Source organism: Chinchilla lanigera, unplaced genomic scaffold, assembly GCF_000276665.1.
Source record: "Chinchilla lanigera isolate Chin_1 unplaced genomic scaffold, ChiLan1.0 scaffold00154, whole genome shotgun sequence".
NCBI classification, from domain to species: domain Eukaryota; kingdom Metazoa; phylum Chordata; class Mammalia; order Rodentia; family Chinchillidae; genus Chinchilla; species Chinchilla lanigera.
The window spans coordinates 749133-766327 of NW_004955555.1; the positions used below are offsets into that span (position 1 = coordinate 749133).

Here is a 17195-nt window from a genome sequence, read left to right on the forward strand (position 1 = left end):
AACGGGCCGGGTGTGGTGGCGCACGCCTGTAATCCCAGCCCTCGGGAGGCTGAAGCAGGAGGATTGTTGCAAGTTCGAGACCAGCCTGGGCTACAAAGTGACCTCAAGGCCAGACCTGTACTGCATAGCGAGACTCTGTCTCAAAAAGACAAAAAAAGGGGCTGGGGATATAGCTCAGCAGCACAGTGCCTGCCTGGCAAGCACGAGGTTGTGAGTTCAATTCCCAGTACCAAAAAAAAAAAAGTGAAAACGGAGGCTCAGAAGACCCAGGCACTCTCCCCCAGGTCCTCTTCTCCATGACAGTCTATTTAACTCATGTTTTCACGCATCTGTGGAACAATCGCCGTGTGCCAGGTGCTCTTTGGGCACTGGAGATATTCTCCCTAGGTGTCAGGAGGAGACGAGACTGTCCGAGTCAGGCGTGGAAGCAGGGACACTGTAGGTAGGAGATGATGGTGGCCTAGACCGGCAGGGAGTGGAAGAATCAGAGGGCACTTTTGGAATTGGTGATGATATTCGGGCTCAAAGATGTGTACAGAGTGAGGGTCTGATCTGCACTTTTCCTCTCGTTAGAACAGGTACTGCTTTTTCTTCAGTGGGCAGGGGGAGCCTCTGGGAGGCAGGGGTTTGGCTTGCATCTCTTTGGTGGCCTCCTCATGAATCCCGAAGTGCCTGGCGTCCTCGGCACCGAGAAGTTTGTGGTGAGAAGGAGACACAAGTGAAGGCGAAGGGGAAGCCTTCCCTGTGGAGATTCCTTGGAGGACGTGAGCTCCAAACAAGGTGGTGCCGGGAGCAAGTGGATTTCAAGGCACTGGGTGTCCTCTTAGCTGGAATGTACGAGAGGCCCACAAGTAGGGGCAGGGAAAATTGTCTGGATTTATGGCAGCAACCAACGTGGAAGCTCTTAGTGAGCAGCTCTTACTGGCAGGAGGCAATTACAGGACAGGGAGGGGAGACACATGGATGTCTCGACAGCGAAGTCCAGGTCTCTGTCTAACATCGGAGCCTAATGGAAGAGGTAGGCAAGGGGATGAGGGTGAGGAAGAGAAGGGTGATGGCAACATGCACTTTGCAGTCCATCTGCCTGTGCCGATCGTAGCTCCATCTGTGCAACCCCAGGTGAACGACTTGACCTTGCTGAGTGTGAGTCTCTCCACCTGTAAAGTGGGGTGCTTAGCAGAGGGCCTGGCATTTGAGTTATTTTCCACCCCCATCCATGTCCTTGTGAGGCCGGCCGGATATCGCATTAGTTCCCTTTTGGTGGAGCGTGGAGGTCAGCATCCCTCCAGTTTCTTCTTCAGCAAATAGACACTGAATACCCCCTCTGCTGCAGGCACCAACGACACAGTGATAAACTGTACAGTGATAAACTGTAGGATTCAACCCAAGTCAGAGTAATTATTGTCACAGCTCTAATCTGAAGGTTGAGTGGTAGGTTCACAGTAACCACATTATTAAAAATAAATAAATGAAGTAAACAAATGAACAATAAAATGCACTGCCAGACATAGTAGCACATGTCTGTCATCCCAGGGCTTGGGAGGCTGAGGCAGGAGGATCACAGTGAGTTCAAAGCCAGCCTGGGCTACATAGTCAGTTCAACACCCTGAACTACATAGCGAGACCCTGTTTCAAAAAAACAAAACAAAAAAAACCTCCAGTGGCTGGGGATTTAGCTCAGTGGCACAGCACCTGTCTGACAAGTGCAAGGTCATGAGTTTGATTCCCAGTACTGGAAAAAAAAAAAAAAAAAAAACCTAAAAAAACTTCCAGCATCAACAGCAACAACCAAAGGGCTCTGTCCAGCCCAGTAATGGGAATATGGCATAACCAAAGATTATAATTAATCCGATTTTGTGCGCTTTTAAAAAGAAGGATAAAACATAGCAAGACAGACATGCTGCCTGTCCTCCAGCCAAAAGCATTCAAGTGGGGGCGGAGAGGTGATAAACAAGCATATAGCACATGAAGACTTGAATGTTAGCAGATGGCGCTAGAAGAACATGCAACATGGGGCAGAAGGGCTACACATGACAGTGATTAGAAAGGCCTCTCTGTGGAGTGGGCGTTTAGCTGGAATCCTGCAATAAGCAAGAGAAGGACCATGGCGACACGTGGGGAAAGATGGTATCAGGCAGGGGGAGAGCAAGGACAGAGGTTCTGCAACAGTGAGAAGAGCTTGGGCTTGGGTTGCAGGAACCAAGAGCCAGGCCGAGGGAAGGAAGTGAGCTGCGCAGTGGGTGGGAGAGGGCCGAGGAAGCGTAGTATAGGCGGGTGGGGCCAGCCACAAGCCCGGGTCAGAACAGCTTTGGGCGGGCTCGCTTGGCCAGCTTCCCCTATGGCCTCCCAGGACTGGGATGCTAGTACCCTGGACAGCAGCCTCGGCCCCTCAGCGCAGGCAGTGACGGCGCACGCCCTGCAGAATAAAGAATTATACTGAGCCTGCTTCTGCGCAGTGGAATGGGAAGCGGAGGGGAAGCGGATGATATCGCCAGGAGTAGGAACGAGTCCCTGGCTGCAGGAAGCACGCAGTCACTGAATGAGACATAAACGTACCATTTTATGAATGATAACTGAGGAAATGTCTGTATAATCACCCCTCGGGTTGGAGGTGTCAAAGGCACACGGCACCCAAAGGCCCTGGCCCTGTCTCCCTTCTCAAACATGCCTCTCCCTCCCTGCCAGAGGTAGCCAGGATCCTCACCATTGGGACAATCAATCATTCTAACCAAAATTATCACAGGAAAAGTTAAACTATCCTCTGAGTCCCTTCTGCCTCCTCAGTCACGGTCCTTTCACCAAAGATGGTAGTCACTGGCTAGCGAATGACCCTCCAGACCTTTCCCTCTGCATCTTCATAACACTTGCAGAGCCACAGAAAATCTATAGTGTTTTTGGTCTGTGCTTTACATAAATGATATCACATTGCTCTGCGGCTTGCTTTTTCTCTCAGCAGTGTCTTAGAGAACTTTCCATGCCTGTATCCATAGATCTGTCTCATTCTCACTCATAACCACATAGGATTCCTGAGCATGAATATACTATAATTTATGTAGCCACTATTCTATTCATGGCATCAAGATCATTCCTGAGTCTTTTTAGCCTCAGACCTTAACAGGGTGGACTGATAAACATTATCCTTATGATTAATGAAGTTCCCCTCAGCCCATGTTACTGCCCCCATTTCACCGATGAGGAGACTGAGATTGAAAAAGGGAAGTCACTAGCCTAGAGACATATAGCAGAGGAGTGGAAGAACCCAGTGTTTCATCTCTCTAACCTTCAAACTAGTCATTAAATTCACCCATGTGCATTATTACTGTCTGTAGAGCAAGTGTCATTCAGCTTACATTTCTGGAGCCCTGGCTATATGCAGGCCCAAGACTAGCCTCTCATTCTACAAGGACAAATCAAGCTCAGCCCTGTCCTCAAGGAGCCTGTGGTCTGCAGGGTCCACCCTCACTGGGAAGTAACTCAAGGCAGGATGACTGGCACTAAAGCCCAGGGTGCTGCCTGGAGCTGTGGGAAGACTGAGGTCTTTACTATCAATTGGGTTTCTGATGGACAGGAAGGCTTCCAGAGAGGACAGACTTAAGCAGGAAGTAGAGTCTGTGCAGCAAAGCAGGCGGGAGGGACAGGGCACCCGGGGGAACTCACACTGTTGAACAAAGGAAGGAGGTGGCCTCAGAGCAAATGGCTGAAGAGGCTCACAGAGCCACATCCATTTGGATTTGGACAGCCAGCCTCGAACACCCACTTGTGGCTCACAGGAGCCTGGAGGGATCTATTCATTCCAAAATAAAGTTTGCGAACCTACTATGTACTCACTGCTGATAACATTTCAGGAGTAGCACAGGGAACAACATGGAAAAGGTCACTTGCTTTCAGAAAGCTTGCATTTTAGGCAAAGAGAAAGACAGTAAACAAGTAGACAGTGACTGATTTCCCGAGTGCTAGCAAGAAAATAAACATGGGCAGTGGAGTGTGAAGAAGGAAACGCCTTTTTTGAGGAGGTGGCTTCTGGGCGGAGTCCTGAAGGATGGAAGGACTGAGAAGAGGTGGGCAGAATTCCGTGGGGTCAGCCAGGTCAAAAGCCCCAAGGAGGGAGCGCGTCAGGTTTCCTCCAGTGTGGATAAAGTATGACCTCCTGTGTGCAGAGGGGAAGTCCTTTGGGCCCTGGTGGCTGCGGAAAAGGGGTCGGGTTTGTCCTGGGAGTTTCAGGGAGTTCCTGGAAGGCTCTGAATGGATAAGGACGAGGTTACATTTCAGCCTTTGGACAGCTCCCCGCACAGGGGAGAGAGCCCGTGCGGTTCGCGCTGGGTGAGTTGGGAGCTTTCCAGAGCTGAGCGAGAGAAAGTCTAAGCCCGGTAGGGGCTGTGAAGGCTCCCGGGCCAAGGCTGGAGCTTCTTCAGGGAAAGGCCCAGGGCAGGCACCTGCTCCTTTGGAGACTGGCCTGTGGCAGTGGATACCAAGTAACCTGTCCCTGAGGGGTACTGTCTGGGGGAGACGTGCAAACCAGAATAAGGAGTAGTGAGCTTAGCACAGCAGTTTAGGCACAAGCTTGGAGGTCAAAGAGGCTCTGGGTCTAGCCCAGCTGAGTGACTATGGATATCAGCTTCTTATCTTTAAAATGGGGATAATAATAACCTCTAAGGTGGAAGTGAGGAGTGACTGGGTTCTGAGTGTACTCAGCCACTTCCTTGATATGTAAGCCTACAGCTCATTTTCTCTCTCCCTTTGTCCCACAGCTAGCTAATCATCAAGCTGTATTACTTGTCCTTGTTTCTTTCAAGCTCCCCTAGCACCCCTCCCCACTTAGAGCTGGGGAGACTGAGGCCCAAGAGTGCAGAGGGCTAACACCAGTTCGCCAGATGGCCAATGTCAGAACGGTAACCAGACTGGTCTCCTAACATTTATCTTCGAACCACATAACAGAACTTCTCTTCGCATTTGAGGTGAACTGGAAATCCTGGTGGGTTTGGGAAGGTGGTGGCAGTAGGGGTTAAGGTGAGGGGTGTGTGTGTCCCCGTGTATTTATTACGCATCTGCCCTCAACCTGGGCCATAAACCTGGCTGCTTCCAAGCTATCTTCCAAGGTGTCTCTTCCTGATCTCCCCACACCTCTGCTTCCCTTTCCACTGTCCACTGGGGATGGTCTAGGCGTTCTCCACTTCCGCTTCCCGGCCTTCCAGATTCTAGCCTGAGTGTGTGCCCTCATCGTCACCTTTGTGGTTCCACCCCCTCCAGCAGCCCGAATCACTCTCCCACCCTGTCTGTCACTAGCATCCTGATTCCACATTCACCTGCCAGTCTGTCCCCACACCAGTCCCGATGGTCCTCCCCCCCCACGGCCTCCCTCTCAGAAGTCTTCTGCCTACAACATCAAACCCACCCTTGAGGTTTGTATCTCTTCCTGCCCTGATCTTCCTCATCCAAGCTTGAGCTCTCCCTCCTCTTCTACTTTCCCAAGGCAGAAAAGATACTTCCAAGTAGCTGGAGCTCATTCTTGAATTCCTCCTCTCTCTCCTACCCCACATTCAGCCAGTCACCGAATTCTGTTTTGTCTAACTCACAAAACTGTTTCCGAAGACATCTGCTGTTTTCTTCCCCTGACTGCCACTGACCTGGTCCTGCCCGCATCGTCCTTTGTGTGGGTCCTGCATCAGCTTCCTCACCCTCTGCCTTTAGTGTAGCCACCCAGCAGCAATAATCATCCATTAAAATGCTCACAGAAGCTTGCCCTGCCCCCATGCTTAAAACCCCCTCAGTGGCATCTCACTGTTTTTGGAATAAATTTCAGAACAGTTACCATGGCCGTGCTGTGTGGTCTGGCCCTGCCACTTCTCTACCTCGTCTCCATATCCTGATCCTCACTCAGTCTACTCCGGCTCTACAGGCCTCCTTTCTGCTCCTGAAATTGCCACCTTACTCTTGCTATCTTGGGACCACCACCTCCTCTGCCCCTACTGCCTGGAGGGCTGTTCCTCGTATCCTTTGCTTCCTGAGTGCTGTGTCAAATTGCTGTGTAAATGCCCCATCCCCAGGACAGATTTTTGCAAGGTGCTACCATCCCTGTTATATCAGGTATCCTTTTCTACCTGTGCTTGGCTTTTCCCAACTTGGGGTTATGTATTTATTTGGTGGCTTTTAAAAATGGTTTCTCCCTCCAAAAGACCGAGCTGTAAGGTGGAGAACACGGTCTTCATTTTGCTTTCAACTCCGGTATACTCCGAGCCTAGCAATGTCCTGGCACACAGCAGCATTTACTGGATACTTGCTGGGGGATGGATTATCCTGGGATCGGGATATTTTATCTGCTCCAGTCTTCCCCTCAGACTTCAAGATCCTTGCAGGCAGTTTCAGGTCTGACTCATCCCTGGGTTCTCAGATCCCAGCACAGAGCTTGGCACTGAGGGTTCTGTAGGAAATACTTGGATTGAAGGAAGTAGCAAAAAGTCGATTCACTTCCGGGCAGGAAATGATGGGGTCTGAAGGAGTCCAGAACCTTGCTGAATATCAAGAAACACTCTAAGAGCTATGAGAGCGGGGCTTGGGGCTGTGGAGGATTCCTGTATTTCTCATGGGCAGGGTTTGGCTATTTCTTCTCTCTGTGGCCATGCTTGCTGTCTACTGGATAATGGGGAGCATTACAGAGCTCTTAAGAGGAGGCCATGGCAGGGGAGAGAGAGAGAGAGAGAGAGAGAGAGATGGAAGGAGCTGTGGGAAAGGCAGAGCTGAGTTCAGCTCCTGACTCTACTGTTCCCATCTGTGTGACTTGAGGCAGGTAACTTAACCTCTCTGGCCTCAACTAATCAATAAAATGGAGATGACTAACAAATCTTACCTCCTCAGAAAATTGTGAAGATTTAGAAATAATATAATGCTTTCAATAGCAGAATAGACATCGCCACTGCCACTTTGCTGATATTGATGACAATGATGGAGAAGAAATATTTTAAGTCCCTAGGTACAGGGTGCTCCTAAACAGAGCTTGATTTTGACTTGGAGCTGTTGGCCACGTAATCCTGAGGGGACCTCAGGCCCAGGAGATAAGGCAGCATGTCAACAGGGAATAGGCTGAGCCCAGAAAACTGGACAGTGAGTAAGAGGTAGGCAAGCAATGACCAGGGTGGGCATGCCAAGGATGGGCATGGTTTGAACATATCTGAGGACCCTGGAGGACTGCAGGGCCGGCAGCAGGACTGGCCACATAGCCCTTGGTCGGTTTTTCTGCCACCCCTACCATCCTGACTTCCTACCTGTTTAGGCCCCTAAAACAGATTTCTCTACCCTCTGCCCAGATCCCTTCCCTGGCCTGGTCTCTGCTGAAGGACAGTGTGTTCACTTAGATGCAGAAAGGAGGTTGGGCAGAGGGAAATTAATGGTAATGAATCTCGCGCCCACGTTCATCTCATAGCCCAGCCATGGACTCACAGCGTGGCCTGCCATGCAGTCTCTCACCAGGATGGGGGTCTGAGAGGCCTCTCTGAGGTCCCACTTGCTACAAGCCTGCTGATAAGGGCAGTACCTATGGGGAAGGACCCCTTGAGACCCCACGCAGAGCGGGCTGAGTCTGGGGGCTGAGCCGAGAGACTGCCAAAGATAGCAGGAGTCCAGAGAGAGAGCGTGAGTAGGGAACCTAGCCACAGTGAGGGTCCCCTGGGGTGCCAGGAGGAAGAGGCCATGGCAGGGGGGCCCTGAGGGGTGAAGAATCTCACTCTGCTGTCCCCGGTGGGCCAGCTGCTCCCCCCACCGCTCCCCGGCGGGCCCCCGGGGGACCTCGCTCTAATAATGTATTTGATCGACTCGCCGGCCGCGTACAAGCGATTATTGTCTTGTCGGGAGTCAAACGTATCGATCCGGTGAGAAATATGAGCGGAGCAATGGGGCCCGCGTGTCAGTTACCAGCCCCGCTGGCCCTGGGGAGCCCCCGACGTCTCCTTTAATTACCGCTCAGCCCTGAGCCCAGCCCGGCCTCCCCTGTGCCACCTCCCCGCAGGCTCCCTGCACCTCGAGCGGCCCCCACTGCTCCCCAGTGCCCACGCCCTACCTGCCTCACTCGGCGCAGCACGGCCGGAGGCCTCTTCTCTGGCAGGAGCCCACCATGCCCGCTGCTGGGCCTCCTCACTCCCAGCCGTCAGGTCCTAGCCACTTGCTGTGCCCCAAACTCTGCCCCTCTGTCTTCTTGGGCCTACTCACCCTCCTCCAAGGTCCCCTCTCCCGAGCCCAGGGACTCAGCTCTGGTCTGAGGCGCTCGTAGCAGAGGCAGCATGGGAGGGGATAGGACTGGGGTGATTTCACCCCTGGGGGTCACGTAAGGCCTTCCCAGTGCGGGATTCGACTCCAGCCCCGGAAGCCTGGGAATCTGCAGTAGCACTGGAAGCAGGTGGCCCTTCTCTCCTTGCTCGCCTTAGGGGCCTGGCCTGGAGTCACGTCCCCAAGTGCACTCCTGAGATGCAGGATGCTGAATATGTCCAGAGGGGGGCGTGATGGTGGCCTGTGGTCTCCCCCTTAATGTCCTATGACCCCCATTTATAAGCCCCCCAAACATAAGTCCTACATGAGCACAGAGATTATTGGGCAAGTGCAGCTTCAACACAAGGCTCCAGTGCCCCCCTGCCTCGGAGCTGCTTTCCGGAGGGCCCTCGTGGATAAAACCCTGCAGCCGCGACCGTGCGGTCTGTGGATGTCCTGTATGAAATGCCTTCAGGATATGGGATGTGGTGGAATGTCGATGTCTAGAAGCCGCCCCCTCTGTGTGCAGATGTGAGAGCTCCGGTCCTTGCTGTCATGCCGTCTGTCTGCCCGGGCGTGTCTGGTGCACCACACGTAGCTCCGCCTGTGGGTCACATCTTTTGCGGGTGTGCACACGTGTGAGTGTGATACATATGGCCGGACCTGGAGCGGCTATACGTGTAGATGCGCCCTTGTGCTCATGGGTCCAAGAGTAGAGGTGTGCGTGAGCTCAGGATGACCATGGTCAGGAGGAAGGGCTGGCATATGCGCACAGAGCTGTCAGTGCGTTTGTGGAGCTGGGGTCCGTGTGTAGGGATACTTGAGTGTTCGTGTGTGTCTGAGTCCAGGCACGTGTGGTTTGGGGGCTCTCCAGCATGGGGCGCAGCGTGTCCCGTGGTGCGCCAGGCGGGCAGAGGGGCTGTTTGGAGGCCCCAGGAGGCTTCGCAGCTTCGGACCCTGGCCGCGGAGAGGAGGACGAGGGCAGCAGTCTCGGCGCGCCTTTGTCTGTGCCGCGGTGCGCCTGGAGTCCTGCGCCTTTGTGTGACCCTCGCAGGTGTGCGCGCGGGGGCGGGGCGGGGGCAGGGTGGGGGGCGGGAGAGGAGCGGAGGGCGGGGCTCCCTCCTCCGCAGCCTGCCCCGCCCTCCGGCCCATTGGCTGGGCGCTGCCGCCCTCTGGTGGGCGAATAGGGAGACACCGGACTGGGAGCACCGCAGCGCGAAGGGGAAGCCCGCAGGCAGGCAGCCAGGCAACCCGGTGCTTCCTTCCACCGGGGCCACCTTGGGCCCCCACGTTTGCCCACTGACGGACTTCTTGCCAACGCCGGCCAAGGCCTCGACCCATCCATCACCCATACTGCCACTGTCCACGGTCACTGTTTCCTCCCAGGGTGGCCCCAGACGCCTTACCTTTGGATAGGTGTGGGGATTGGTCATCTCCACCACGTCCTACTTTGGGGGTTCAGTGTTTCTGGCCCTTGAGAAAGCTGCCTCTCTCCTTTGTGATCCTCAATGTTTTCGTCTGTAAAATGGGGCAAATAACAGTGCCCACCTCCCAAGATGACAGCTATCAAGTACGAGTGCAGGACCAGGCACTGAGAAAGCCCTCCCCCGATAAATTGCCAGCTGGTGTTTAATTGTTATTGTTATTGTTGTTGCCTCGGGCCCACCTTCTCTCCCAGAGCCTCACGCGCTGTTCCGGGTGTGTTTGCCCGGTAAAAGCTGGAAGCAGGAGAGCGGGGGTCACCCACCGCCTGCCATGGCGGCTGCAGGAGCCAGCTCTCCAGCCCTCTTGCTTTCCACTTCACTAACTCCCACCCCTCAAACACACACACATGATGTGGGGTTGGCTGGCTGCTGGGGCAGGGTATTTTCCCTTCCGAAGGGGGGCGGACCAGCCCTGTGGTTTCCTCCCTGGGTGACTTCCGGTAGGGAGTGCTGGCCCCCAGAGAGGGTGGGGAGATGACACAGTTGTTCCCCCAGCCCTGTTGGGGCGGGCAGCATGGTTCGCTCCAGCATGGGGGCTCCAGGTAAGGGAGCTGGTGGCTGCGCGCTGGCGAGGAGGACAGGCGACGCATTTGGGTTTGTTTTCCTGGCCACCTCCGCCGGGCTTCCCAGCCTGCTTCTCCGCAGCTGGCTCCTGTCCCTCTGCTCTGTATCCCAGCACCTCCCCTCTTTTCATGCTGCCCCCCCACCTCCCTGGCTTCTTTCTCTGCCCTCACCTTTCACATCAGGTACAGGTACTTCCAGTCTGCTCTCCCGTGCCCGCTGTCTTGTCCTGAGGGTCTCAGGGCGGCGGGATGGAGCCAGATACCGGAGTGGGGCTCCAGATGGAGAAGCTGGGGGGGGGGGCGCGACTCTTGGGAGGGGGCTGCAAAGGGGTTGGAAGGCCAAGGTGCTGGGCTTGAGTGGTGGCCTCCTCCTCTTGAGTGTGTGTGCATCTGCATAGAGGTTGTGTGTGTGTGTGTGTGTGTGTGTGTGCATGTGTAGTACTTCTGAGTCTTCTGAGTGTGGCCGCTGTATGCTTGTGTAGGAGTTCGTGCAGGGGGCTACTGTGTGAGCCACTGTGGAGCTGGCCTTGGGGGTGACCTCTGGGCTCACTTCATTCACCTCCGCTGTCACTCCCTCAGGGAGGCCCTCCCTGATCTCCATGTAAACGGGCACTAATCCCATCCTCAGAGCCCTCGCCTTGCTTTATCTTTTCTTCATGGCATTTACCACCACCTGAGATTTCTTTATAGGTTTGTGTGCCTGTTAAATGTCTCCCCCACCGAACGTCAGCTGACTGAGTGGACACTGTGTACCAGGCACTGTACATGGTGATTTATATTGGTTGGCTCATTGAGTAAAATGCGGGTTCTCTGCACAGTGAATCATCACTGGGCAAAGTCGGTGAGAGCATTAAATGGGGTGATACGTGTGATGGACTTAGCACAGTGCCTGAAACATGGCCAGTACTTGTTTTTTTTTTTGTTTGTTTGTTTTTGTTTTTGTTTTTTCTCTGGTACCGGGAACCGAACTCACGACCTTGCGCTTGCCAGGCAGGCGCTTTGCCGCTGAGCTAAATCCCCAGCCCCTCATGGCCAGTACTTGATACTTCATGATTCTTTCCTTTCTGGCTGTATGGGCATGACTGTGGGTATGTGACATGTTTCTGGCTGTCCATGGATGTGCGCCTTGGCTTGCGTGTGTCCTCCTGTGTGCATCAGCGTGTCCGGGCATCCCTGTACTCCTCCCTCAGCATGTATTTATTGAACAGTTCTGGGCTGGGTTTTGTTTTGTTTTTGTTTTTTTTTTTTTTTTGGAACAGGGTCTTGCTATGCAGTTCAGGCTGGCTTTGAGTTCACTTTGTAGCCCAGGCTGGTCTCGAACTCTCAATGATCCTCCTGCCTCAGCCTCCCCATGTGCTGGGATCACAGGCCTGTGCCACCATGCCCGGCTCCTGGGCTGGGTTTTAAAAACACGACTGGAAGAGACAGCTTCAGTGAAGTCAGACCTGTCACCAGTGACCCTGCAGAGTGGCCAGGGCTGGGGTGGGAGAGGCACAGAAGTGTTGGGGCCAGGATGGGGAGGCACAAGGGATTATGGGAGCTCAGAAGATAGCCGGTTCAGCTAGTGTGGCATCAAGGAGGACGCTTTAGAGATGTCTAAGTTGGGAGTGAAGGATGAATCCCTATGAGAAAGGCCCAGGAGGTAGGGTGGAGGGAGGGAAGGGAGATTGCAGGAAGGCATGTGTTTACCTCCTGAGCAGCTTGTGTATGTGCGTGCACAGAGTGAGCACGAGGTCCGTGGTGTCTGAAATCCGTGGTATCTGCCCCATCACTGTCTTGTCCCTGCCTAGGTTGTGTGGGGATTTCACGGGTGCTGGACAATAGGTTAGACCCTTTAGTTGAGATTTCTCATGAAACACCCCTACCTGGGAGGACTGGCCTGAGCTTTCCCTACCTGGACAGGAATCAGCACACCATGAAGACGTGAATTCGTACCTTATTGACTGTGGGCAGATCACTTGCCGTGCCTTGTGTCAGGCTCCACGTCTGTGAACCGGCTCAGTGGTCTGCAGTGATCCCCTCTCAGAGCGAAGTGACCCTGCGTTTGTGCCTGTCTGTGTATCTGGGTGCGAGTGTGCGTGTCTGTGCCTGTGTATCTATGTGTGACTTTGGGTGTGTGTCTCTACATCTGTGGATGACTCCGGGTGCAGATGTGCAAATGTGTCGTTGTGCACGCATACCTGAGTGTGTGTGGTGGGCCTGTCCATGGCATCACATCTGGACGTGTGTCTTTGTCTGCAGATCTGTGAACATTTCTATTTTGGGTCCGTGCACACCTGTGTCATGTGTGTGCTGGCTGGGCCCTTTGGCTTGTGACTCTGGTGTGAGCTGGGTGGTAGCGCTTGCCTGTTGTCCGCACAGCTGTGGGCCACCTTTCTTGTTGTGTCTGCTGCCTGCATCTCCTGCCCTCCCTCTTGACAGCGCAAAAGTGTTCACTCCCCTGAGGCCACCCAGGGACAGCTGTGGGCTGGGAGGGGTGAGGTGCTGCTCCTAGGGAGGCTGGAGGCTGGGCCAGCTCGCTGCACAGAGGTTCCCGGCAGTGCTAACCCTGCCCACAGGGGCTCCTAGGCCATAGCCCTGCTCACGGCCGGCTGTGCAGGCAGAGGACCCAGGGGACAGGCCAAGTGAGGCCAGGAGGGGTGAGGGGCAGTCCTTGGGCCCTCTATATTTAGCCCCGTTTTCGGTAAGTGCTAACGAGAAGCTGGCCCTAAGTCTGCTAAAAGTGGCTGGGGGAAACGCGGAGCAGAAGTGAAAGTCCGGGGAGGGAGGGGCAGGGAGGCCCGAGGGGACCCAAAGGGCCAGGCCTGAGGCAGTGAGGCAAGTAAGGGTGAGCTCCGGGCCTGGGCAGCCTGGGTGAATCTGCCCCAAGGAAGGTGGGATTCAAGGGGAAGCACAGCTCAAAGGGGCCCGTCGTGTACGCACCGCTATTCCCTGCCAGTTCCTCTAAGAAGTTACACACTGTCTGGAATGGCAGGGAGGGGATAACCATAAATAACCAACCGATTTTTCTATTTGAATGAGGCTTCAGCAGTGGCTTTGGAGGTGTCAGGGCACTGTGCACATTAGAATCCCCTGGAAAGGCTTTTAGAGCCTGGAGGCCCACGGTGCCCGCTGCACCATAGAAACCGGAGTCGGAGGGAGTAGCACCAGCATTTCTCTGCCCTCAAGGGCTGGACATGGGCTGAAGCAGAATCTTTTGGGTTTTTTTGTGTTTTTTGTTTTTTTTTTGGTTTTTTTGCGAGGGCAGTTGTTGAGATAGGGTCTTGCTTTGTACTGCAGGGCTGGCCTTGAATTCACTATATAGCTCAGGTTGGCTTTGAACTCATGGTGATCTTCCTGCCTCAGCCTCCCAAGGGCTGGGATTACAGGTGTGCATCGACACACCCGAGTTGGAACAGAACCTTTGATGGCCTCTCCAAGTCCCCAGGGGCTGGCGCCCTCAAGGCCCTATCCAGGCAACAGTGGGCTTTGGGTGCGTGGAGAATATGGAACCCTTCTTCATCCTTGGTGGGAATGGCTTGGTTGTCCCCAGGCTGGGCCCTGACAGAGGAGGGAGAAGAGCAAGAGAGCCCTAGGCCAGGGCAGCACTCTAGCATTCGCTGAGGCTCAGAGTCCTGGAGCTCTTTAGGAGTGGCCTGGGACCCGGAGTGAGAGTAAGGGAAACAGAACAGCAGACATTTTTCCTCGGACCACTTCTGTCTCCAGCTGTGCTCTCTTCAGAGCGATCTCACCTGAAAGGTTTACAGCGGAGTTGGGATTACACCTGTAATCCCAGTTACATGGGAAGCTGAGGTGGGCCAAATTAGAGACCAACCTGGGCTCACTAATTAACTAATTAATTAACTTTTGAAACAGGCTAGCCTTGAACTCATTATGTAGTCCAAGTTGGCCTCCAGCTCAAGGCCATCCTCCTGTCTCAGCCTCCCAAGTGCAGGGATTACAGGCGTGTACCACCACACTTGGCTCAGCCTGGGCAATTCAGTGAGACTCCGTCTTAAAATAAAATAAAAAGGGCTGAGGAGGTAGCTCAGTGGTAGAGTGCTTGCCTAGCATGTGCGAAGCCCTGGTTTCCATCCACAGGGACTAGGTACCACCAAAAAAAAAAAAAAAAAAAAAAAAAACCAACAACAAAAAAACAAAACCCCAGAAACCAATTATGTTTGTAGCAGAAGTTGCCTTAGGGATGGGGGTGGAGATTTTAGGTATCAGGGAGATGGTAGAGATGAGAATTTGCTTTAGATATTATCGGGGAATCCTCTCGTGTGTATTCATTTCAAAGACACAGTTGGGTCCCAGGCAGCGATCTTGATTCTGCCTCAAGGAGCCCACAGTCACGGTGGGAATGAGAAGCCTGGGATGGACAGGTGTGCCCGGGTGTGCAGGAGAGACACCAGCCACCCAGTGGGGCGGTCAGGGAGGACCTTGCAGGGAAGGGGAGATGCGAGCTGGTCCTCGAAGTGGGGCGGGAGTTGCCTGTAGAGCAAGACAAGGTTCCCAGGGGAGCAGCAGAGGGAACCGCCTAGAACTGCATACTGAAACCCTGGCTGTCCTTGGGCTGCATGTCCTCTGCTGGGCAGTGGTGGGACTCCGAGGTCAGACCTGCCCTTGAGGAGTTCCTGGCCTGATTGGGGGGGCATGCAGAGACCCGCAAAGCCACAACCTCTAGGACAGCGATAGCGACACACTGGGCTGAGGGAGCCAGGACCAAGAGGGAGTGGGGAGAGACTCTTTGCTGGGAGCTGGGGGCATCAGCGAGGCAGCTTCGCGGAGAACAGAGCTCATGCTGGATCCTGAAAGATGCGCCAGAGGTGGACGGGAGACAGGGTAGGGGACAGCATTCCAGACAGGGACCAGCGCACACCAGTGTCTCAGAAAGCATTTGTTAAATGGCAGGGAGATAGCAGGAGGGGGCAGAGACAAGCCAGGGGCAGCAAGAGTTGCAGGGCGGGAGGGTCAGCAAACGTTCAGAAGCTGTCCTTGGCTGGTGGGGCAGGGAGCAGGCCTGTGTCCCTGGGAGCTCGGGGCTGGGACAGCGGGGCTCTGGAATGCCGAAGTAGTCTGCTGGGGCTGCCGTCATGAAGTCTACAGAGAGGAGGCGGAAGCAACAGAAATTTATTTTCTTACAGTTCTGGAGGCTGGAAGTCAGAGATTGGGTGCTGGCGAGGTCGGTTTCATCTGAGGCCTCTCGCCTCGGTTTGCAGATGACGATCTTCTCCTGTGTGTTCGCATGATCTTTCCTCTGTGTGTGTGTGTGTGTGTGTGTGTGTGTCTGTGTCCCAGTTTTCTGTTCTTATAAAGATACCTATCAGATTGGATTACAGCCCACCCTAATGGCCTCATTGTACCTTACTTACTTTTCTAAAGACTGTCTCCAAATACAGTTACATTCAGAGATACTGGAAATTACAATTCAGCATATGAAAGTGAAGGGACAAACTCACTCCACAGCAGAGGCCAAAGATAAGCATAGAACGGTTTTTTTTGGGACTAGGAATCGAACTCAGGACCTTGCATTTGCCAGGCAGGCGCTTGTGCCGCTGAGCTATATTCCCGGCCCGCATACAACTTTTAGAATGTGAGGTCGGAGTCTTCCTCCTCTGTGGGTAAGAGGGGCCTTTGCTAGCTAGGCAGGGAGTATAGAGCCTTCAGGGTCCAGATTCCCTGTCAGGAAAAGCCACCAAGCAGATAGAGATGCTCAGCTGGACTCAAGAAACAGCCTGCATGAATGGTGAGGGATGAACAAGATAGGGTGTCGGGCCGCACCCTCAAGGCCAGGCTGGCAGCCCGAGTGCTTCTTACGGAGACCAGAGCTGGGTGCAGGAAGGATTGCTCTGGAGTAATATAGACACCAATGGAGGGGCGGGGGGTGCTCCAGGAATGCTACAAAGGGCAGGACTTAGGACCCTATGAGGGTCCGTGTTTACCTGGAGTAGGCCAAAGACCTGGGTGAGTTAGAGCTAAGATAGTGGCCTCAATGCTTGGTTCCCTTTGTGTCTTTTTTTTTTTTTTTTTGCCTTTTTGAGACAGGGTTTCACTATGCAGTCCAGGCTGGCCTCAAACTCACAGCGATCCTCCTGCTTCAGCCTCCCAAGTGCTGAGATTACAGGCGTGTGCCTCAATCCCCAGCTGCCCTTTGTGTCTTCTCATATTTCTCACGATCATTAGCTGTTCAGGGCCCCCACCCCAGTGCCCGGAAACAGTGCCAGGACTCCCACGGTACCCTAAACCTCTGCTCTCTACTCCTGCTTTTCTCAGCCTAAATCTTAGTAGGGCTATATTTTGGCTTTTCTTCTTAAGCTTTTACTTTTTTCTTTTTTGTTAAAACATAATGTGCACATAGTGAGGTACTGAAATTTCAAGTGTACAGCCTGATGAATTTTGACATATGTATGGTTCCCACAGGCCTTCTCATGCCCTTTGCTGGCCCACACTCCCCAGAGGTCCCCACCAATCTGACCTCGATCATCTGAGATCAGCTCGCTTGTTTTTGAACTCCATGAATTAGAATCATAACTGTTTGTTAGCCTTTGTGTTGGGTGACTTGCACTCAGTCCGTGAGATTCAGCAGCGAGGGCGAAGCAGAAGTTTGTTCTTTTCCACTGCTGTGGGCTGTTTCATTTTATGAACCTACCACCCTTTGTTTATCTGTTCACCCTGTTGATGGGCCTTGGGTTCTTCCCAGTTTGAGGCCATTAGAGAAAGGCGGTAGAAACATTCGTGCTGATGTCCTTTGGTGACAGGAAGTATGTATGTCTTGAGTGGATGCCCAGGAGTGACGGTGCTCTGCCCTAAGGAGGGGGACGTTTCTTCAGCTTTCGTGATAGTGCTCGTATCAATCCAGACATCCACCAGAAGGCGATGGCCTGGCTTTTGAATCAGGAATTTAAAACTCAAACAGGGTTTCATGCTGAGT

General features: G+C 53.7%; 1 protein-coding gene across 15 annotated transcripts in view; it reads left to right on the plus strand.

The window, feature by feature from the left end:
• Window positions 1-10175: 10175 nt before the first annotated feature.
• Pou2f2 (POU class 2 homeobox 2) overlaps window positions 10176-17195 on the plus strand; it is a 34193-nt gene continuing 27173 nt past the window's right edge. For 14 of the 15 annotated variants that reach the window (XM_013508765.1, XM_013508768.1, XM_013508771.1 and 11 more), the window contains exon 1: window positions 10176-10261. In XM_013508765.1, coding sequence (XP_013364219.1) covers window positions 10234-10261 — 28 coding nt within the window. In that variant the 5' untranslated portion in view covers window positions 10176-10233. Of the gene's footprint in view, window positions 10314-17195 lie in introns of all 15 variants that reach the window. The other variant, XM_013508766.1, reaches the window with a different exon arrangement.